The sequence below is a fragment of the Triturus cristatus genome, chromosome 9 (genome assembly GCF_964204655.1).
Source record: "Triturus cristatus chromosome 9, aTriCri1.1, whole genome shotgun sequence".
NCBI classification, from domain to species: Eukaryota; Metazoa; Chordata; class Amphibia; order Caudata; family Salamandridae; genus Triturus; species Triturus cristatus.
This window is the reverse complement of record NC_140592.1, coordinates 1,194,818,722-1,194,843,389: the sequence shown is the minus strand read 5'-3', so window position 1 is coordinate 1,194,843,389 and position 24,668 is coordinate 1,194,818,722. Positions and strand designations below refer to the sequence as shown.

Below are 24,668 nucleotides of genomic sequence, written 5' to 3'. Positions count from 1 at the left end.
CTTGATATGAGTAGGAGGCCACAGCCCCAGATCATGAAGTGTTCTGCATCTACCTTTTCTGGGTGACAAAACACAGGCTTTCTCTGGCCATACTGCTGGCACACCCGCTGCTTGAGTCCATCGGGTACCTCTGCAGTGCAAACACTCTGTTACTTGAAACCCTTCACCAGGACCAGCCTAAAAAAACTGACATTCTTTAGCTATAAGTAACTGACACAAGTATAACTTGCAACGCCCTAGATTTCAGATGTCATAAGTAATTTAATATGTGCAATCATAAGCATTGCGTCTTTACGGTGCAAGTTATACTAATGTAACTTATGTATAACTGGCAAATTTTGATTGTTTTTGGTTTTTAAACTGTAGTACTTTTTAAATAAACTTCTAAGCTTTTTTTTTTTGCATAAATTAAAATCAAAGTACCTTTCTGAAGTATAACTCCAATAGAATCTGTTTTTTTCCAGTGAATTTCTATACATATAGTAATATCTTATTATGATACATTTGCGGCCAACACCCCACCGAGCATGGCTTCTCTGCAGGGAGTGGCAGCCTGCATCCAGACCATGCGACCATCACTCCGCAGCTGGTCAACTGCGCACTGCCTTCGGTGGTGTGTAACAGAGGTTTGGTGTCAGGGCCAGGCTCTCTACCTACCCCCCCCTCAGACCGTCAAGCCTCCGTTAATGGGCAACTACTCAGACTCCCACTTCAAATTTTTCACTTTAAAAAAATATATTTTCCCCCATCATGCAGGCGTCCCGCGGAAACTAGGAGGGTTGTGCTGGCTCCAGCGGGACTCCTAAGGGAGTACATAGGGGCCGCACTTGCTCTTTCGGTACTCCTGATGGATCACAGCAGCACCAAAAATGTTTTTTACATTTTTTTATTTAACCATGGTGGGGGAACACTGAGGGGGGAGGAGGAGCGACTCCATTGCTTAGACTCCAGAAGACATTGCTTAGACCCCACTAGCGTGCTGTGCTTTTACTTCTATCGTACCAGAGAACACTGAGTGGACGATCAGCTCCTTTTTTTTTTGGAACTCTTTTTATTAACTTTGCTCAAAAGACCATTGCTTACATGTATCACTGTTATTCATATATGGTGAGGTTTCAGTATTATAGTTATAATATGCAACAGAGGTAAGAGACCGTACAACAATAATGGCTCCCAGGACATATTTTTACAACAGGACACATTATTCCAAAGCATGTCGAAGCCTGGTGCATCTTTCCTATCCATCGCTCCACCCCAACTGAGCTGACACTCATCACTCCTCCCCCAGGGGTGCTCTATGTCGTAGCCATGGTGCCCATATGGTCTCCCATTTTTTTACCACAGCCCCATCTCCTATACACCATCTCTTTAGCTCGCATGCACCAATCGAGGTCCCTCTCCCAATGACGGTGGCATGTGCGCTCCCCACCCTCTGGCAATGTTTCTTTTAGCAACCACAGCTGCAAGGGCCAACCATATTCCCACATGTCTGGGCCAGTCAGAGTCCCCTTTAATCATTAGAAGAAGTCATCTAGCATCCATTGGGACCGTCACCCTGGACATAACCTCTCTTACTGTCCTCCAGAACTGGACAATCCCATTGGATGTGTATAAATGTTCTCCTGCTTGCAGGCGTGATTGCAATGTCAATCTTTGAAGGCATAAAAGAGTGTGTGATAAAGTTTCTTCCAAAGGCAACTAATAATTACGAAGCTTAAAAAAATATTTAGATCAGGCAGGCTACCCTAGAGGGTCTTTAACGTTTGTTGTTCCACCTTTTAGGCCTGTTATATTGTGTTGCTTATTCTGTCATGCATGCCTCAGTTTGTTGACAGAAAAGTGAGACCCAAATAATAATGAGTGACCGCTCGCCAGCTTAGTCCTTGAGACGCACCACTCATTCTGGCAAGAGACAATGGACTACCTATCTGAATGAGTGTTGGCAGTGCTTAATTTCAGCCAGGGGTTTCTGGTGGGGGCCACGGCACTCATTTTTGAGGATCAGCGCTTATTTTACTACATCAGACATTGATGGGAGGAAAAGAGGAAAAAGCAAAAATAGGAGAGAAAGGAGGAAGAGAAAGATGGAAAAATTGTGCGCAAGAGACAAAACAGGGACCTGCAAGAGTTCGATAAAGGGTCAAGAGTGTTTGGCAGTGGATTAAAGAGACATGAGGTGGATTCAGAGCTACGCAGCCTTGGTATTCAGTGTGCTGACTTTCAAAAGCACGGGCAGAAGGTTTCTGAGCAGAGCTTTGGGCACCGGCATTCATTCTTTTACAAACTAAGCACTGAGTAATGGCATACCCATCCAGAGAACACAGTGCAAAAGTTCCTGCAAGGATCAAGCTCATTTGACTTTCTCTTTTTAGCAGCATGAACTGATTGAAATAGGCCTTTAACCCCTTCCATGCCCATGACGGAACGGTTCCGTCATGAGCATCGGTTGCGCTGTGCTCATGACGGAACCGTTCCGTCATGGGCCCGCCCGCGCTCGAACCCTTCAGCACCGCGGGGGAATTCCCGCAGCGCTGAAGGGGTTAATAAATAAATCACTAGTAACCATACACACACACCCAGTACCAAGCAACAAAATTCAAAACGTGTCACCGATAACCGTATTATAAGGGCACGCAGATCAATAAAGTTTGTCAGAGCCACGCAAAGAGTGGATGGTGATGTGCCAATGCTGGTATATAAAACACCTCACGCAGTTACATCTCCCACACCTTAACAACATTATTTTTGATGATTCAACATTTTAATCAGGACATCCCCTAGAGCAGTGGTTCTTAACCTTTTACTTATATGTACCCCACTTAATCATTACTGGAAGCCGGGGACCACCAGTTAGTCTTTACTGGAAGCCGGGAACCTCACAAAAGCATTTTTGATGATTCAAACCTCAAACACATACATAAAAGTACAGAAACAGGTATTCATCAAACAAATACACAAATGATGAAATATTGTGTTCAATTCACAAATATATGAAAGAAAATAAACATGTTAATTTTAATAGGAAAGTTGGAGCACTTCCAAATTCAATTAAGGCCACCCATCATCCATACAATATACCGTTTGATGCCCTTGCTCAGCTCCTAGAAAGCAATCTGAGAATGCCAACTAAATTTTAACTTCCAATTACAAATTCCTTTATATTTACAGATCTTTTTTTTAACTTTTACGGTTTTCATCTTTATTTATATACACTCTATTAATCTGTTAATATTATTCCATTTTCTATGTATCTGCGGACCCCCTGAATAGGCTTTGCCAGCCCCGAGGGGCCCCGAAACCACAGGTTAAGAACTACTGTAATCGAGATTTTGGAGTCTAGAGAATTTAGTTGATGGTGGAATCTGATTGACATCATACATAATTACTAGGATGTCCACATACATTATCACTCCCTTCCCTCTAGTCTCGATGGATGACATTTGTAATAGTTTGTTTCAGAATCGTGTCCTCCCCATGCATGTCGTAAACAGGATGGGAAAATCTCGCAACAAGGATTCAAGCCATTTTCGTTTGGAAATTTGATTGAGCAGAGGAAAACAATGTTCTGTCCAACATACAATATGGTTTCCGGGCAGGATTAGGGACAGTTTTAGTTGGTAAATACACACGAGTGAAGAAAGGCAGGCTGTTTCTAGCTCCTGTTGATCTCACAGCTGCCTTTGACTCTGTAAGGCATGAGGAGTTGTGGGTTATCCCTGAGGAGATTGGGGTAGATATCCAAATTATTGATTTTCTTATACGCCTATATTGTGATGCCAAGGCGCGAGTACGCTTTGGCTTAGGTGGAGAACGCGCGGCCTCATTTCCTATTAGGAAGGAGGTCAGACAAGGTTGTGTCCTCGCCCCCTTTCTTTTTAACCTTTGTATTAATGGTTTATGTGAGGCACTACTTAAGGATAACCAAGACTTCCCACAAATAGCTGCACGTCCCATTCCTGCACTTCTCTACACAGATGATGCGGTTTTAATGTCCCGGACCCAAATAGGCCTGCAACGTGTTTTAAATAGTTTTACTAAGTTTATGGGCCACCTAGACCATAAGGTGAATACTTCAAAAACCTACATAATGAGGTGTGGAACGGGGAGCCAAAAGTGTAGGGACATGTTTTTAGAGGGTCAGAAAATAGAGCACACAAAATGTTTTGCTTATTTGATCAAAATGATTCTTGGACACGAGCCATCATGGCAAAAAAACTTCTATTTGCTAAATCAACAATGGCCCTTGCTAATTTCGCAAGGAAACTTGGGAGAAGACCGCCTTTGGAATTAATTAACATTTACAAAGCAAAATGTCTCTGCAGCCATGTATGGAGCGGCTGTGAGGCGCTTTGTGGATACACAGTCACTGCAAACGGTGGAAAATATCTTTTTGACATACATTTTAGCTGCTCTCAGTAGTCTATCTGTGTATGTCTGTCACTCGGAGTTGGGTCTGCCATATATTTTAGATCTAATAAAAATGGAGCCAATTCTCCTATGGCATTGGATCTGGACTAAACCAGAGACAAAGTTAAATCAGGATATTCTAGCAGACAGCTTAAACCTTGAAGGAGCTTTACTGATCCCGTGGCTGAGGTTCATTCGAAACTTTATGTCCGATCTTGGTCACCCAGAATATTATAATAACCGGAGTGCCATGCAACTGATTAGCAGAAAGGAATTAAAAAGACAGGGCCTTTTGCTTCTGGACACTATAAGATTAACAACAGAGAGTTTAAAACCCACTGTCCAGTATAATCAATTGATTTTATCTTCTTTTAGTATTCAGCCTTATTTATTGTATGTACCTGGTGGCTATGACAGATTTTTATTAACTCATTTTAGGTGTAGTATCTTCCACAGACTAGTGAGCATTCCTGGTATGAATGATTGGTCTCGAATACTAGGACTGTGTGCCTGTGATAATAGCTCAGAACAATCGACAATACAAGTGCTTCTATTTTGTGGATATTATAGTAATTTGAGGAAAGTTTGGATCGTCCCAATTTTAAAGGAGCTGGGCTTGAGACAATGTCGCCCTGCCTTGCTTGTGTTGCAGCTCCTGGATGATGTACACAGAGCCTGGAGGATTGGCATGTTCCTAAAAAAAAGTACTTCGCCACAGGAAACTTATTATTTTGAAATTATGGAGGCTAGTATGATTGTTTGTATGACCATTTTTCAATGTGAAATCTGAATATGTATTGTATATAAAATGTTATAGTATTTAAGGAATGAATTGTTTTTATGTACTTTTATGATTGACTCATATAGCAATCGAGTAAAGTCTCTTTGAATTTGATTGACTTTCAGTCCTCTTCAGATTAAAAAACAAGCTCACAACTCATAATGTGACATTTCCACCCTACTGACAATATTCCTCCACAAAACCAAATTAGACCTCAATTGAGTGATGGAAGATTGTACTCTGGACTACTGAGAGCCTTCACTATGCCCTAATAGGGCCAGATTGTACACTATACAAATGCTACTTAACTAAAGATGGGCCAATTGTCAACCCTACCCGCATATGTCATAGAAGGTTCTCATAGACTCTGTTAAATAGTCCATAAATCGTATTCCTTCTGATTTTGAGCTCTTATGACCAACATGGTGTGAATCGTTGTCACCAGAGACTTTAATCCCGTCTGTAAACAAGTCTGTTCTTAATGGTTGATATTTTTCTCCATGGCATAGTAGAAACAGCCATCTATCATTCTGTATATCTGTCATCTCCCTAGTCTGTTGGTCTCTCCATCCAGCCCCGTGTATGTTGTCTGTGTTTTTATGTGTGTTGTCTTTGTGCACATAGGTACCTGTCTCTTGGCTTCTCTAGTCTAGTACTAGTCTTTCTCTTAGTTTAAGTGCATGAATGCTTGGGTGCCTCTTGGTCTGTGTGCATTGGTGTCTGCATGTCTTCTGAACCGCTTGAAAACCTACCTGTAGATCCATTGGTCTGCGCAGGGGTGCCTGTAGGTGTGGTGCTATAGCTATGTGTAAATTTGTACAGGCAGTATACAAAGTCCAACCTCTTGCTCGTTTTGTACGGACAACTTCTTGCTTATACCAATTTCGCTTCCTGACCTTGAAACCCGTTCCACCTTGTGCCTCTTCTCTTTACACCTACATTAATGTGAGCAGCCTCGAATAACATAACGATGACACACAGCTGTGTAATCTGAATATGTATTATCACACTGAAAATAATACTGAGTTAGCCTAAGGTATATGTGATATTTTTCAGGGCACGTTTGGGGAATTTAAAGGAAATGAATTCCTGCACATACATGCAGTAAGAACCTTTATATGAATGGCATTCTTTCCATGTTGTCATATATCATCTATCATTTATAGAAATGTATGCTTTTGTGCCATGTATGTTACCTCTTCTTGAGTTCCGGAATACCTTCATGTAACAGTGGTTTTAGTAAAATGTGCTACAAGATTATGGTAAAATAGCATGCATTCGCTTAGCTTCATGGTTCATAGCGGAAGCACCATTGGCAACGTCAGATCATGGCTTACAGCCAACACCTTCCATTCGTCAAAGCAAACTGTGAGGGGTGGTGAAAGTGACACCACACACTCTTAAAACTTGCAATGACCGTGCAAGAAGTGACAACACTGATCCCTGAAAAAAGGCCACTCTCTGTGACACTCTTTGTTGTAAACTTGAAGGTAAAGCATCTTAATACATATTGATTAATAATGGGCCAACCCAGACCCCTCAAACAACATTTTCTCATCCAATAACATTTAAATCGCTACTGTTCCGCAAAGAGATTAATCTCTTAACAATTCAAAGACCCATTTGTTGAATTTTTTAGCTCACATGGTGGAGTAAATATCCACGCTCTCCCAGACACCAAAACCATCAAATCAAACCCACTGCTTCCCGGTGCTTACAGAAGTGGGTTGAGCAAACTCATGAAACCCTGGCTCAAATCTTATGCCCAACTCATCGTTGATTCACTCTCAGCTGCACTCACATCCCCCAATGAAGCCATTTTAAAAACAAGACTGGCTAGTATCTCAACATGGTCTCACTTTCACAGTACAAGAACCGAGTCCTCTTGAAGCCCTTTGACATCAACCACTTCTTTCTTGGTAAATTCAACACAGTCAGCTCCATCTAACAATCTCACAGTACCACAGTAGGCACAGAAAGCACACTGTCAAAACTCGCACTCAAAATACTCTCCTATATTCTTTGGCTGCTAAACCACCTTCAGTGACTTAGTCTTTCTACCGTCCTCCATTATCAAAGCCACAAAGAGAAGCGACCTCTCTATCTTCTGCCACAGATACTGCGTCTGTCTCAATCCTGGCCACATTCTTCCTCACCAGTGCCTAACTTGAACCATATCCTTTCATCATAAATTGCTAGATAAAGTAGTATTGCTGCAAGGGTAATCCCACATCACCTTTATTGTCTTCTTTACCAATTCATATGCAACCATTTTCTGTCCAAGAAGCAGCACAGAAACAACCTCTGTCCAGGAAGTTGATCGTGCACTTCGTATTACTGACACAGGCCACCCTGGGCGTCCGGGCCTCTCTGCTTCATTTGCCACTGCTGTCCATCATGCCCTTCCTACTGCCTTCTCCTCCTTCATGGGTATATCTCAGACTGTCCTCAGTAGATGTTCCTTTCTCCTTTCTGGTCATGAGCATTTAGTTGCAAATGAACCTTTAATAGGCGTGTCCCCTTCAGTCATTGTGTTCTTTGCTGCTTCCTTTGTCCCCCATGCTATTCAACCCATATACATAGCCCCTGGTGCCCTGGCGTTCACTCCTGGTATCACAGTTCATCAGTACTCCCATGACACCTGGCTGTAGCTGTCGCGTGTTAGCATCCAACATTCACTCTTCCACAGTTTTTCACAACTTTATCCAGTCCTTGATGCTGGCTATGTCCTTCAAACCTGATCACATACAAGCTAAAGGTATTCGTGCCTACAAGTTAGCAGCAGTCAGGTTGATTAAAACACAAGGGTTGCCAAGTAGTCCACATCAGTTACGAGAAGAAGGATTGACAAGTTCAAGAAGATGCTTTAAACGTGAGCTGTTCCTCTAGGAACAGCATGCTGTTGCAGGACCTTCGTTTGTACCCTGTTGAATGAAGGAGTTCCACTTCTTGGCTGATTTTAACTGGCTTGTGACAAGCACAAGTACTCTTTAAAATGAACACTACTCTCTCTTGAGCCACTCGACTCATTTAAACTGTTCACAAAACACATACCTTTCCCCTTTTATGTAATGAATAGAGGCTACCAACTACATTAGATCTCTCAGTGCATAGTTTTGGGGATTTGCAGCTAAAAATGGAATATCAAATAAAACAATTTTCATCATGGAACTGCCCCAAAATGACTGGTGCTCTAATAAGCACCCCTGACTGGTGAGGCACTCGGAACCTGAGAGTATATTGTTAATGCATGACTGTCTGTTGAAAAAGATGCTGGTCCTGACGCAATTATTATAATATTTTTTTTTGCAGAGTTTTATATAGCGCGAACTTGACCCGGGTATCAGAGCGCTTTACATAGCACCAGTAGCATTACATGAGGACACATTCATTTTTGTTAGGCACGGGGAGATTGTGATTTGCCCAAAATCATAGGATGTTTAGCGTCATTGCGAGACTCGAACCCAGTTCCCCAGATTTGAGGTCAACCACCCTAGCCATTAGGCCAACTCCTCTCCCCGATATTGTGAGAACATTTTCTCAGAAGAATACAAAACCATTGCATAATCCACCCTGGACTCTATAGGTGCCTTATGTGGGATTCTATGGAAATTGCATATGACTTTGGATGCATAAAGTATTGAAATGAGAAATTAGAGTTTCTTTTGGGCAGGTTTGCCATTGAGCTAGAGCAGGGTTCTCCAAAGTCCGTCCTGGAGAGCTGGATCCATGCCAGATTTTTAAGATAACTGCATTTATCTAAATGGGGGTATGCAAAAATCTGGCATGGATCCGCCCTCCAGAATTGACTTTGGAGAACCCTGAGCTAGAGAGTACAGATGTCAGGTGAAAGGAACAAGACACCAAATATAATCTAGCTGTATAACAGCTAAACAGAAAAGTCGGTGCAGCCTTTTAAAACACCTATAAATTCGAAGGACTCTGTGTTATTATTAGTACCAGTAAGGTCTTTCGAAGAGACAACTGGCTTGTCAATTAGTTTTCCCAGAGGCCGTCTTCCCCAGATGAATCTTTAGCATAGGAGAAGGCAGGAGCTGAAATCAGATGCCCCTTGCATCTGTAGTCCTCCCTCTCCCCCAGCCCTCCTTTCCTCCACGTCATGTCCAGGCTTAGAACAAAGAGCATCTCAGGAAAGCGTCGTAGGCCTCAGGAAAGCGTGGCAGTGCCTGAGAAGAGTGAGTTTCCCAACCCTTCTATCAAGGGGGTAAGGACAGGGAGTGGTTTATTCATGATCAGTTTTAAAACATGACATTGACCCAAATATTTAGCAGCAATATTCAGGACCATTATTCCTACGTAACAAAATGCATTGATGTGCCCAGCAGCACATCGTGTGCCCAGCAGTAAAAATCCAGGTGTGTAGCGTCGCAAGATGCACCTATCGTGCCCAGTGGCTTGCTGTGTATATGTGTATGGGTTAATTCTTCAGCTTCCTACAGAGGGGTAGTAAGTTCTAGACAAATGCTACAATTCAATACAATACAATAGTGCCTTTATTGATCAAACAAACTCTTAAATATTATGGAATGAGAATTAGCACAATTTTTACATGCTGTCCCGAGAAATATAATGTCCATTACAGTCCTGTACCAGTAGAAATCCCATCTGAATTAATGTGGCAAAGCAGACAGTTCCATAAACATTGCTGAATTCTAATCCTGTGTATGACATACATTAAATTACTCAAATTTGAAGGAAATATTTAAAGTAAATTCTTTCAAACCATTGGGGATACCATGTAATTACATAATTTTTAGCTTGAAAGACCAACCGTAGGCAATTTAGCCTGAGTCGACTTTATCCCAAACTGGGTCTATGACCCGATGTTCTATCTATTTTCTGAAATCACTCAACGACAGGTGCGTTTCTCTCTTGTTCTACATTATTAATAGCTTGAAGCTTCAGTTACAGTGAACAACAGACAGGGATTCACATTTGACGATCCTCTAATAACATAGGGCGAATGCACCATTGGAACATAGGGTGGAATGCACCATTGGAGTTTAGGGCGAACGCACCATTGGAACACAAGGAGAAATCACCACTGCAATGTAGTGCAAAGACAGGGCAGAATGTACCATTGGCGTGTAGGGCAAAATAAAATGTGAACTCCGGAAAGAAAACACTATTGGAATGTATGGCAAACACATCATTGGAACACAGGGTAGGGTGCACTACTGAAATGTAGGGTACACGCACAATTGGAACACAAGGAGGAATGCACCACTGCAATGTAAGGTGAACATACCATTAGCACGCAGGGCAGAATGCACCATTGTAATGTAAGACAAACACACCATTGGAACATAGGACAGAATGCACCATTGCAATGTCGGGCAAACACATGATTGGAACTCCGGACGGATTGCAGCAATTGGAATTTAGGGTGAACATGCCGTTTGAACACAGGGAAGAATGCACCACTGGAATGTGGGGCATACACATCATTGGAACACAGGGTGGAATGCACCACTGGAATATAGGGTAAACGCGCCATTGGAATACAGGGCGGAAGGCATTATTGGAATGTAGGGTGAACACACCATTAGAAAACACAGGGAGGAATGCACCACTGGAATGTAGGGTGAACACACATTGGAACACAAGGAGGAATGCACCGCTGGAATGCAGGGCATACTGGAATGTAGGGTAAACGCACCATTGGAACACGGGGCAGAATACACCATTTGAATGTAGGGCGAACACAGCATTTGTTTAGAAGTGGAAGCTTGTTCGCCACTTTAGTTCCAACGGCAGAACCTTCGGCCAGCAATTAATCGTCTTTATCTACGCTGTTCCATTATAATAGAGCACAAATGAGTCTGTCCTTTTCCAAATCAAAAAAAATAAAGAAACAGTCGCACTTCTTGAAGTTTATTCTTTGAGCTATTTTAACTCTGGCCAGGAAGTTATTTGTAATCTGCTTGTCGACGGCTAAACTACCAAAGTCTGATTTCTTCTTCATTTCTCTTTCTTTCGTTTGGAATCTGTCTGCTTATTGTTAATATGACGGGGTCGGTGACGTTTATGGTGACTTTGTGTGTTCAGCAGACTCCTACCAGCTTCTCAGCCATCAGGCAAAACACAAATGCCAGTTGGCTCCTTATTTCAAGAAGAGCCCTGGAGCTGGCACACACATTCACAGGACACGAGGGTGTGCAGCCTGTCATGTCAGTGCTTGCATGCAGTGTTCTCCTTAATGGCATTTAAAGCGGTGTATGGTAAAACCTACAAATTAAGAGTAACAACTATGCACCCAGGATCTGCAACACCACCCTCGTATCCATCGGGTCTGCCCCACCGCTGCTCCAATTTAGGAAAGAGTTGAAGACTCACCTCTTTATAGAACATTACATCCATCACAATCCATCCGTCCGTAGGCCAGCTTCTTCTCATAGCCATTGACGTTATGCTTGTCTTTGACCGTGTCCAGTGCTTTGCTGCCTTTTGAATGAGTTGGCGCTATAGAAATACCACATAAATACATACAGAGTCACCACAAAAGTACCTTTATGCTTCTATTTCAAACCCCTTTCCTTGTTTCTGTCGTGTCTCAAAGCATCTCGGATTGGAAAGGTGCCAGGGGTATTTCAAAGATCTAACATCATGTACTCCTATTCTGGCAGTCCTGGACAACTGCTCGCCAGTCCAATCGCCTCCACACATTAAACTGCATTCCTTCCACGTTCACTGGGGCGGTTGCGATGGTTCAGAAGCAGACATTGCATATACTTGTATACCCACTAAAAACATTTTTGTTTTATAAAATTACTTTTAGAAAGTAATCTTGGAGTACGGTTAGTTAAACTCATGTCCGTGATTTATTATAACATCCGCATCAGTCTGGGCTCACAGGTATCAGAGGATCTACGTGTTTTTTTTTTTTTTTTTGCTTTAGCTTCATATTTCAATTTAAGATCAGTTAATATTGTTTTTCTTTTGCTGATTACACTCAAGCAGATTTTTAATCTCTAATTGCAGGCAACGAGAGAAGTGATAGAGCGGGAAGCCCCTGGGATGGCCTTGGCAATGCTGATGGGATCTCTTAATGTCACTCCTCTGGGCATGCTTTCTAGGTAAGGAAGCCAGCACATGCAAATACAGCGCACTGACTTCATGACTGCGCCAGCGATGCCAAAGTCAATGTCTGCAGCATCTGAGGACGACATTACTTTTTTGTTGATATAAAGCATGGCCGAGACTTGACTTTTATTGAAAACTCTAATGAATGTTTGTTTTCTTGTAAGGGTTAATGTTTTTTAGCATTATGATTTTTATCATTTGTTTCATTCCAGGTATTAACCTAGATCTGTGTCTTTCAATATTATTGTTTATTAACTGAGCCACTTTATGGGGGCATGGCCAAGATGTAACCAGAGCAGTCACTTGAACTCAAGCTCTGGTCCGGGGCCAGCCATAATCCTGCAGCATCTTGGGCAAGCTGGGGTCTCGCTGCCCATCGTGAGGTGGAAGTGCCCCCCCATGACACCCGATGCCACGGAGTGCCAGGGTGGCTTGGGTCGATCCAGTGTCAACTGCCTGCCCTGTGTTGTGGCCGCGGTGAGAAGATGGCAGGGGCAGTCGGCCTCGAGCAGGGTCCAGGTGCTTATTGAAGGTGCGGGGGGGCCCTCTGGACAACTGGGCCTCCCGCGCCCCTCACCCCAGTGAGGCGGTAAATGGGGTTTGGGGCACAGGCCCTGTGGACTGCTTTCAGGTCCCCCGAGCAGACGTTATGTCTTGATGCCTATGGAGGCCCAGCTGTGGCTGGGGGGCCCTTAAGATCTTGGGAGTGCACAGCTGTGTCCCCAGAGAGGATTGATGTTGAGGGACGGCCAATGAGTAGGCAGGGGCCCTATGCCTGGGGACAATAGACACCTCTGGTGAGGTGCTTGGGTTCTCATCGGCCTAAACACTGAGGTGAGTGTGACCCGCTTCCCCCCCCTTTTAGCTTCGAGTTTCTGGGATGCTGAGAGAGAGGGCAGGAGGCAGAGAGATGCCGCTGGTGTTAGGCTGGGTCCCCTGGTGATATTTACCCTGGATCTGGAAGCCTGAGTGACGCCAGGGTAGCTTGAGACTGCTTCAACACCACTTACCCTGTGAGGCCCTGAAGGAGGATCGGACTACCGCAGAGGAGCGCCTGAGGATGGCGGTGTCTGCCCTGGGGTCATCAGATGGTGAGGACTAAGAGTGTCCCTGCTGAGCCCTCTTAGTTGTGGAGGAGGGTTGAGGGGTGGGGTGACCCTGCAGGAGCTTGCCCTCTCTGGAAAACCTGGGGCCAGCGAGTGCGGCCTGGACTTGGTGTTGCGGTCTTGGAGGTCACCTGTGGAGGCAATTTGATCTATGGCCAGATACATTTTTGGTGGAGGGGTGTCCTGTCAGCCGGCGAAGTATGACCCTTGCCTCAGAGGGATTGGGTGTACTTGCAGGTCATCAACAAGGTAACTTGTCTGTGTGATCTGAGCCCCTGAACGCAGCAATGGTGAAGCCTATGCAGTCCAAGGCCTCTCCCTGCCCTATGAGGATCTTCTGGTCAGGTGGCTGGCACAAGGGGGTGACACTCTGCGCAACCTGGTGGCCACACTTAACGGACATTCTGGCCAGTTTGAGAAGATACTGCAGGAATCCTGGATGCTAAATGGACCCTGGAGTCCAAGATTGATGCGGTGTCCCTAGACATTGGTCTGCACAGAGTGGATTACTGGAAGCTGATGTAAAGGGTGGATGACACAGAGTCTGCTTTAACCTCACTGCGTCCCACCGTACAGGAGTTGCAGTCTCATATACAGGGGATGCGGGCGGATATTACCACCCTGCTATGGAAGGCGGAGGATACTGAGGGACACTTGTGACGGAACAATGTTTGCTTCCTGAGCTTCGCGGAGGGCCAGTGTGGAGCTTTTCCTTGAGCTGTGTCTGGTGTCCATGGTGCTGTCTGGCACAGTACCAAAATGTATCTCGATTGGGGGTGATGGTGCACCTCTTGAACTTCAGAAACCAAGTCTTGATCCTCCAGCTTTTTAGTACAAAAGGCCCCTGGCAATATGAGGGCACTGCCGTCAATGCCTATCCGGATTTCACTGTGGAGGTGCAGTGGCGCCTATGCATTGTTTAAGCAACTGCTGTGGAGCCTTGGACTGCATTACGCACTTCCCACCGAAAATCAGGTTCCACGAGGGGAGGGATACCTGCTTCTTTTCGACCCCTGAGGACACCTGAACATGGCTACATGCTAATGGTCTAACAATGGCAGTGACCCAGCAGAGCAAAGATTAGTTGATCCCGAGATCTAACCGCCGTCGCTCCAGAAGGCCACAAAACCATCTTACCACCAACCATGCAGCCAGGGAACGGGCGCAAGCAGTGGCTGAGGTGCTGCATCAAAACCGTAACATGTTTGTGATGCTTCGGTCAGACCGTGCCTCCTCCACTGGATCTGACTCAAACGATACGACGGACTCTCCTGGAGGGGAGCACCTTGGTGGGGAGCTGATGCCGCGCCTTTCAGATGACTTGCGCCGAGGTACTTTGACTCGCCTGTCTGGTAAGCACAGAGGGCTGGGTCCCATGGAACATTACTTGCCACGCACCCCAGTATACCGTATTGTACTAGATTTACATTGCTGTTACCTATATGTTTGAAATGCTTTTGTTGTTGTTGAAATGACTGTGCACCGGGTGGATGGGTTGCGGGGTTCTTAGGGTTGTTTATATGTTGCTGTAGTTACACTTGCACACTAAACTGGCCACCACGAACACTGCTACAGGCACGTACACCTAAGGGGGCAGTGAGGGGAGAGGATGCAGCCCAGGGGAATCCTGTGCTAGAGGATCATGACTGGCGACTTGGGCCTGCTGGATGTCCATACACCCAATGGCACCCTTCAAATGCTGACACCGCAATATAACATGCTGAGCTGGAATGTGAATGTAATGGCCTCTCCCACCAAGAGGGACCGTATTCATTCCTATCTTAAATGGCACCATACAAACCTAGTGTTCATGCAGGAGACACACGACATCCGGGGAATTGCACAACTCCATACAAAATGAAGGGGCCAAATTTATGGGACAACAAAATCCGCATATGCAAAGGGTGTATTGATTGGGATTGCAGCAGGGGTCCCGTTTGAGGTGGCAACGCATAGGGTGGACCCGAAGGGACGTTACGTTGCGGTGGAGGGCCGTTTAGATGGCATGCCCCATGCAATGCTAGCTATTTATGACCCAAATGCCGGCCACTCCACGTTCCTGGACAGCCTCATTCCGGCTCTTCTCCGTGACCCACACACTCCTACTGTCTGGGGGGTGATTTCAATTGTGTCTCGATATATTACCAGGGATCGGTCCTCCCAGCCAATGGCGGGAGCTAGCTGTCACAAAACTCTTCCTGGGCTGACTGACTAATGGCAGGTTGCAGAACATATGACACCTTCAGCGCCTGTAGCATAGTGAATTCTCTTTTACTCCCCGGTACACTGCCATCATACTCTGTTGCAGTGGCGTAACGAAACTTGAGGGGGCCCCCCTGCAAAGAATATGGAGGGGGCCCCCCACGCTCACGGATTCAGTCAGGAGCTCTCAGGTCAGGGGCCTGCTGCGCATGCACCAGTGGCGGCTGGTGAATGCTAAAAGTGGTGTAACGAAAAGCTGGGAACCAAGTTGAAGGAGCAAGTGAGTACAGCAAGCACACCAAAGTGAAAGATTAGTGTTCGGGGTTGGCCTTCCCAAGTGGGCCCTTTAACCACTCAAATTTCAGCTTTAAATAAATTCAGTCATTTGTCTCCAAAATATCAGCTTGTCAGTTTATGAAAGGAGACACGTTTTGCTATTAAATACCAGCTTTGCCTTCTTGAAAAATAATTAAAATTCCCTAAATAAAGAAGTTATCTTTTTTGTGAAAACGTTCAATTATTGTCATGAACCACTAAAACACATGATAGATTCCGCCTTGAATATCTATGTGTCATAGTTGCATGTCATATGCGCCAATCTTATGCCAAGAATTACCACCATTATGCCGAAGCAAGCATGAGGGCTGTGCACCACGCAATCAGTCAGGAATTACCACTATTATGCCAGTGCCCGCATTTTACGCGGTTTGGGCTCCATTATACCATGGGTGAGCACATTGGGCCGATATGTGCCACTATTATAGCAGGGCCAACATTATGTCAGGTTATTTTATTTATTAAGTACACAATCATGGAACATTGCTGGTGTTGAAATGGGGTAGCTCTGTAGAATCTCACTAGTGGCCGTGACAAGCTCCCCTCTTTACCTAGTGATTGTTTTTTCTACACAAAGGCAACTATGGAAAAGAGAGAACAAGATATGAACGGCTTCCTTGTTTGTCTCTTTAACAGTCCACCCACTCTCGTCACAGACTTTCCCACAGTACACAAGGACACCCATCTGTCCCGTGTACCCTTCCACAGGTCAAATGCATATCAACCATCCCGGAATGGTTACTTATTTAGGAAAGTATGGGGAGAAATTTTAGAGAATAAAAATAGCTTGACCTTTATGCGTGACGCGGGGTCTGTAATTGGCTATGGGGCACTGGCGTACAGTTCACTGCAGGACAGCTGCGGGTCACGACTTCAGAGCCCACTGTGTTTACTCCCTGCTCTGTCTTCATTCATGGTCTATGTCGTGCAACCTTATTTACACCCTGTAGTATTTCATTGTCTTATTCACCACTGTCCACCTACTGTATTTACACCCTGTAGTATTTCATTGTCTCTTATACACAACTGTCCACCCACTGTAATTACACCCTGTAGAATTTAATTGTCTCTCATACACCACTGTCCACCCACTGTACTTACACCCTGTATTTCATTGTCTGTCATACTCCGCTGTCCACCCACTGTATTTACACCCTGTAGTATTTCATTATCTCTCATACACCTCTGTCTACCCACTGTATTTACACCCTGCATTTCATTGTCTCTCATACACTGCTGTCCACCCACTGTATTTGCACCCTGTATTTCATTCTCTCATACATCGCTGTCCACCCACTGTATTTACACCCTTTCGTATTTCATTGTCTCTCATACACCACGGTCCACCCACTGTATTTACACCCTTTCGTATTTCATTGTCTCTCATACACCACTGTCCACCCACTGTATTTACACCCTTTCGTATTTCATTGTCTCATACACCACTGTCCACCTACTGTATTTACACCCTGTAGTATTTCATTGTCTCTCATATCCAACTGTACACCCACTGCATTTACACTCTGTATTTCATTCTCTTATTCACCACTGTCCACCCACTGTATTTACACCCTTTCGTATTTCATTGTCTTTCATACACCACTGACCACCCATTGTATTTACACCCTTTCGTATTTCATTCTCTCATACACCACTGTCCACCTGCAGTATTTACACCCTGTATTTCATAGTCTCTCATACACCACTGTCCACTTACAGTATTTATAACCTGTATTTCATTGTCTCTTAATCACCACTGTCCACCCATTGTATTTACACCCTTTCGTATTTCATTGTCTCTCATACACCACTGTCCACCTGCAGTATTTACACCCTGTATTTCATTGTCTCTCATAAATAACTGTCCACCCACTGTATTTACACCCTTTCATATTTCATTGTCTCTCATACACCACTGTCCACCCACTGTATTTACACCCTTTCGTATTTCAATGATTTATTCATGTCTTTCTTCTCTCAGCATCCATTAGCCATCTTGGAACAATAAAGTCATAATAAACCACAGCAAAAGAAACATACATTGGTACAGCCAATAGTCCTGCAACCAACGTCAGACCTATTGGCTTTGCCAATACTTATTAGATATGACATCTTACATGGATTCTCCCCTTCCACCCAATATGTCCTTCCCTTCTTATGTGTGTCCTACGCTCTCCCATATGACTGGTGATTGTTTGCTACACTCCAGTCCCATTTATTTACCTGAATATATCTCTATTATTTTTAGCATTTCGTTGCTGATCTGGGCTGTTCTATGTTTCATTAGACTTTAAGTACCAATTTATAACCTGCTCTTTATTGGATTCTTCAATAAAAAATATTACCAATGTGAATAGCAAGAAATAGAATTCATAGGAAAACAAACATAAAATAAAAAGTGCACGCATGGGCGGAAACTGAATACCTAAAATGTTTTTAAAAAAAAGAAAATGAAGGTTCTGTGCTGTGGAACCTGGGAATGACTTTCTCCAACTCTATAGTACTCCGGAGGCCCCTAAAATGTGAGTTTTTCAGTTAAGCTGGAGTCAGTGGCGTAGCACGAGCCTCACGCGCCCTCATTTAAGGAGGTGAAAGTGCCCCCTGGCTCCTGGTTGGGTACTGAAAGACAACTGTAGTCAGTGTGCCCCTCCCATTCCTAGGCCCGATGCCACTGCACATGCGGCACCATTGGTACGTATGCCCATGGCCAGAGTCTAAAAGTAAATAAAAGGGCTGATGATAAAGTGAGTCAATAATACTAGGCAGGTGCCGAGGGTGCCAGCAGCACCAGACAGTGCCAAATTGACACCAAAAGCATCAAATATTACCAATTAATTCCAAGGAGGGAGCAAAAAAATAGAATTTTGCTGAAGGCTCCAGATAGTTTTGCACTTGGTCTCAAATGTCGCTCAAAAATGGGCAACAACCACAGACATGTTCTCCCTTCCTTTGCAACTGGGAAGGCCACTGACACAAATGAAATGTGGCATAACAGCCAGAGATGCTGGCTTTGGAACTGGGGGGATCATGCTCGAGTCTCAGCGTTGGTTCAACATCCTGTGATTCTGGGCAAATCACTTAATATCCCCGTGCTTAAAAATAAGTGTGGCCTTGTGTAATGTAACTGGTGATCGTGTAAAGCGCTCCAATACCTTGGGGACGAGCTTGCGCTATATTGAACTATTAAAAAAGTACTCTCTGTAATTTTGTACACGTACATCCATTTTCAAACATTCTTGAGCCACTGCAGGCCACCGAGGAAACACTCCGTGCCATCCAGGGAGACTGCGAAGCCAATTGCATTTCCAGTGCTTGCTTACAGGGTCGGCTTTAGTGCTGGTGGCGCCCTGTGCAACAATGTTTGTTGGCGCCCCCTCATGACCACCTCCATCACGGATTCTCTCACTAGCACCCTTTAACAGTGACCAAGTCACCATAACCACTCTCTCTCAGATGCATTGAATTAGTTATATAGCGCCACTCATACCAGTGTAGGGTGTCCGAGCACTTTGCATCACACACACATTACACAGAGACAATCAATCATACGAGTGTAAATCAGTGTATAGGAAATGTTACTTAAGCCAAAGGACTGAAAGTGTAGGAGTCACATGTCATTCATACTGGCAGGCAGTATAGTTGAAGAGTGCTTGGTGTGGAGAAACACAAACTCAGAGTCGAAAAAGAAACAGCATAGTTGGGAGTTTCCTTTAATAATAAGAATCGATTTCTAGCCAAATTACCCCTTTTTGCAACATTAATCAATGTTCTAATAATGTATAATTTGCGGTGTGTAAGCAGTTCTGGGATGAAAGTTAATAGCTCACTGTTGAATATTAGGACTTTAAGTTATAAATTGCAAGTAACAAAAGGATGTCTCTTTTGAAAGCAGTAATCTGCTGATCTGTTTACATCACATGCACTCTGTAATCTACTTGGTACACATTCTTTGCAGCAGGCATATTAACCATCTGCACTAAATTCACCTAAATCAAAACCTTAACTTTACAAAACACTGATCTCTCTCCAGGAAGATAATTAATCACACGAGTTTTCTTGACATTATGTGAGGCCTGGCAATTGCCGGGGAAAGAAACGCTGCAGCAGGTGCTTCAAAAGTTTAATAAACTTTCAAACACGGCTCCCCCAGGAAGCCAGCACCCGGTGCGGTGGCACCGGTTGCACCGCCCTAAAGCCGGCCCTGCTTGCTTACCTTCCAATGCTCCCAGCAGAGTCCTGTTCCTGGAGCTGCAGTCCTCCTGCCCCTGTCAGCTCTAGTCTGTGCTGCCTCCTCCCTTCTCAGAGGCTATGCCAGTGGGGAATGCTCTCTCTGGGGCCCCCACCCCCATCCCTTTTCCGGCCCGGCTCTGGCTGAAGAGAAACAATGTAACTTGTTACTTTGTTTCTCTTCAGTCCTGCCCTGGGTCAGAGCGAGGAGCTCAGAGCCTGCTGCAGACTGCACCTGCTTTCTACAGCAAGCCTTTCTCTCCCAGCTCTTTACCGAAGAGCTGAGGGGGCCCCCTTCACCTGGGGGCCCCCCCGCACCGCGGGGGCTGCGGGGGTGTTTGTTACGCCCCTGCTCTGTTGGACCGCTTGCTCTGTGGCGCAGCGCTCAGCCCAATGAGCCTTCTTACTGAGTACTTGACATGTACACTTTCCGACCATTGCCTGTTACTGTTGACGTTACGGTGGGGGAGGGCGCCAGCCCCTTTATCCCCACTTGGAGGCTTCAGACGGAGGCACTTGGGGAGGCTCCCTTTCGTGATGCCTTGGCAACGTGTGTCTATCAATACTTTGCCTTGAATGCGGGCTCCACCTCCCTTAGGGCTGTGGAATGGGACACACTCTAAGTAGTTATGAGGGGCCAGTGCATCGCTTTAGTCTGGAGGGTTCGATAGACCCTGTTGAGGGAGCTCATGACCAGCAAGAGGGACCTGAGGCAGCTTGAGTTAACACTGCTGTTGTAAGCCGCAGAGGCCGACCGGCTGAGACAGTTGCTGGGGGAATATTGGGATCTTGAGGCAAATCTGGGGAAGCTGGATTATAAGCAGCACCTTTCCCACCTACAAGGTGAGGAGGACAGAATGGGACATCTTCTGGCATGGATGGTCCGTGAAGATCGTCACTGACTGGTTCACTGCAGTTGGATGGGGGGTGGGGAGGGGGGGGGGGGAGGGTGCATCATTAATACACAAGCAGCCATGAGCAATGCCTTTGTGGCCTATTATCGGACCCCGTATGCAAAGGTGGAGGGCCTTTCCACAGAGTTTTGTTTTTGGGAGCTCCTTCTTCCCCAACTAGATCCACGTCAGTGGGCAGATCTTGATGCTCCTCTTCAGGTAGAGGAGATCCATTTGGCTATATTTGGGAACGGATGGGTTCCCAATACAATAATATGCCGCCTTCAATGCTTTGCTATCTCCCAGGCTGCTTGAGGTCTATAAGGCGGCGTGGGAGAGTGGTAGGCTCCCAGATCCAGTCTGAGAGACCTTCATAGTGGTCCTCCCCAAGTCGGGTCAGGATCCATTGGATGTTCAGTCCTTTAGGCCATTCTCGCTCTTGAACCTTAACTACAAGATTCTAGGTAAGGTTCTGGCAAGCAGATTGCTGCCTATTGATGGCACTGTTGTGCACATGGATCAGAATGAGTTTATTCCCGGCCTTCCTCAACATCCGTTGCCTTCTCGGGCTGCTGAGGGACGCCCCCAGCTGGCGCTGAGGTTCTAGGGGTGGTCTCGATATTGAGAAGGCCTTTGATACCGTGAGGTGGAGGTTCTTATTTGCAACACTAGAGATGATGCATTTTGGCTGGGGTATCTTCGGTGGCTTTGCGCCTTATGTGGGCGCATGGTGGCGCGGGTTGAAATGGGGCAGCTGATCTCTGATAGTTTTGATATTCAGCAGGGCACCCGGCAAGGCTGCCCCTTGTCAGCAATTATGTTTGCCCATGACATGGAACCACTGGCCTGCAAATTGCACTTGCATGCCCACCAGTGGGGGATTGAGGCACTGTGCACTCACCACATGGTCTTATATGCCGAAGAGGCCCTTGTTTACTTACGTCACCTCACTCCTGGATCTAATGACTTTACTGGATGATTTTGGGGCAATGTGGGGCCTAAGGAGAAAACTGGTTCAAGCCTTGCCTGTTCCCCCTTCATCTGATCCAGGTGCAGGACGTGGGGGTTGCTCTTGTGGCAGTTTGACACGTTTAAATACTTGGGCATTCAGCTTTTCCACTCAGATGCAGATCTCCTTGAGGGGAACATGGATAGGGCGCTGAGCTCTCTCTGGGTTTCCTACTGTTTGGGGCATCGCTGCCGCTTTCACCTGTGGGCCAGGTAGCGATCTATAAGATGCTCCTTCACCCTTGCATTTTATACATATTTGCGGCACTGCCCTTTGCGCTTCCCAAATGCTTCATTTTGGCCTTAAATAAGCTATTGGTGGAATTGATATGGGGCACTGGAAGATGCCGGGTGGCGCTCGCCTAGCTCTAAAGACTTATCTATGTAGGAGGGTTTTTTTAATGCATCAGCCTCATTGCAGTGGTGGTGCAGCGGTTGGAGGTGACTCTCTGAGTGGGGGGCGGTCTGGCGACCTTTGGATGGGAAACACACATTCACTTGGTTGTTCTTCCTGGTGGCCCATCTCCAGTACGTCACACATTAGATGAAGATCGCCCGTTATTGTTGGGGAGGTACATATGCGGTAACATGGCCAGGCCCCCGTACTCCCCACTGCTTCTTCTCTGGCATACAGCAGTGCTTTGGGGGTTCACCGGAATCATAAGCCAGAGCTGGCGGGCGGCAGAAATAGAACGTATGAGGGACCTTTTTAGGGAGCGGACATTCTTAACCTTTCAGGAGCTCAGGAACATCCACAACATCCCAGTGGGACACTTCTTGACATACAATGTGGCATATCTGGCAGTGGCCTCGCATTGCGGGTGCAGAAATAGTGAGCCGTCTACTGTGCTACCGCTACATGCGGCCTCATCCCAAGGGGTCGCACGCAGACTTGTATCAGCATCATCATCATGAATTGGGCACTCAAGTGCGTGACTATGGGCGCTAGACTTGGGAACGCCCTTGATGGACAAACAATGGTGCCGAACCCTGCAACAGGTTTGAGAGGCATCCCTCAAACCACGCTTTTGTTTCATGCAGTTTAATTATTTACACCAAGTGTATCTCACACCGCGGGGCATTGCACACATGTTCTCCAGGTGCGGTTCACTGGATGTGGGCTTCCTTCATAAGGTGTGCAAATGGACTTGGGCAGAGATTGTGGGGATCACCTCTGCGCTGGTCGACGGAGAGGTTCTGCCTATGCCTGAATCCTGCCTCTTGGGCATATACCCTAGGGACAAAGGGGATAAATATTTGCATGGATTTGTGAACCTGGCGTTGGTGTTGTTCAAACGACAGATTGCCATGTCCTGGAAATCGCGGCCAGTCCCAGAGGTGATGTGCTGACTCCGTATCTTACTGAAATGGGCGCGTGCCAAGGCAGATGTCCTTGCGGAGGTATAAAAAGAAGTTGCAAGACTTCCACTGGCACAGAGGCTTTCTTCTGAGCTCCTGGGTCTGGGATTAACATCAGTTTGATATCCTTACTACCTTTAGCCAATACCTAAACTTGCATTATATTGCCCAATGCACTGCTTTTTTCAAACTTTTCCATCTTGCTGACAATGTTCTTGGTTTGCAATCTGACAACTGCTGCTCCCAGAGGTAAGAGCTGACTGACAGACTCGATACAAGAATGACTTATGTGGATAGAATGTGTGTGCTGCTCGGTCCACCGCTCTTTTCCTTCATCTGACATTCTTTGATGCTGTTTAGGCCTGCCACACTAAAGAAATCATGAACACTGGGAGTGAGCTGGGCTCTCGTGGTCCTCTGTCAGGCCGCACTAAAGAAATCATGAACACTGGGAGTGAGCTGGGCTCTCTGGTCCTCTGCCGTGCCGCACTAAAGAAATTATGAACACTGGGAGTGAGATGGGCTTCTCTGCCATGCCACACTAAAGAAATCGTGAACACTGGGAGCGAGCTGGGCTCTCGTGGTCCTCTGCCGTGCCGCACTAAAATCATGAACACTGGGATTGGGCTGGGCGCTCGTGGTCCTCTGTCGTGCTGCATTAAAGAAATCCTGAACACTGGAAGTGAGCTGGGCTCTCGATGTCCTCTGCCACGCCACACCAAAGAAATCATGAACACTGGGAGTGAGCTGGGCACTCGTGGTCCTCTGTCGTGCTGCATTAAAGAAATCATGAACACTGGGAGTGATCTGGGCTCTCGTGGTCCTCTGCCGCGCCTCACTAAAGAAATCATGAACACTGGGAGTGAGCTGGGCACTCGTGGTCCTCTGTCGTGCTGCATTAAAGAAATCATGAACACTGGGAGTGATCTGGGCTCTCGTGGTCCTCTGCCGCGCCTCACTAAAGAAATCATGAACACTGGGAGTGAGCTGTGCTCTCGTGGTCCTCTGCCGCGCTCCACTGAAGAAATCATGAACACTGGGAGCGAGCTGGGCTCTCGTGGTCCTGTGCCGTGCTGCACTAATGAAATCATGAACACTGGGAGTGGGCTGGGCTCTCGTGGTCCTCTGCTGTGCCGCACTAAAGAAATCATGAACACTGGGAGTGAGCTGGGCTCTCGTGGTCCTGTGCCGCGCCGCACTAAAGAAATCGTGAACACTGGGAGTGGGCTGGGCTCTTGTGGTCCT

At 45.9% G+C, this 24,668-nt stretch overlaps 1 protein-coding gene across 9 annotated transcripts in view; it reads left to right on the top strand.

Moving 5' to 3' along the window:
- Nucleotides 1–24,668, top strand: part of GPHN (gephyrin) — a 1,582,310-nt gene that overhangs the window by 857,172 nt on the left and 700,470 nt on the right. For all 9 annotated transcript variants that reach the window (XM_085627214.1, XM_085627212.1, XM_085627211.1 and 6 more), the window contains exon 5: nucleotides 12,191–12,285. In XM_085627214.1, coding sequence (XP_085483340.1) covers nucleotides 12,191–12,285 — 95 coding nt within the window. The remainder of the gene's footprint in view (nucleotides 1–12,190; nucleotides 12,286–24,668) is intronic.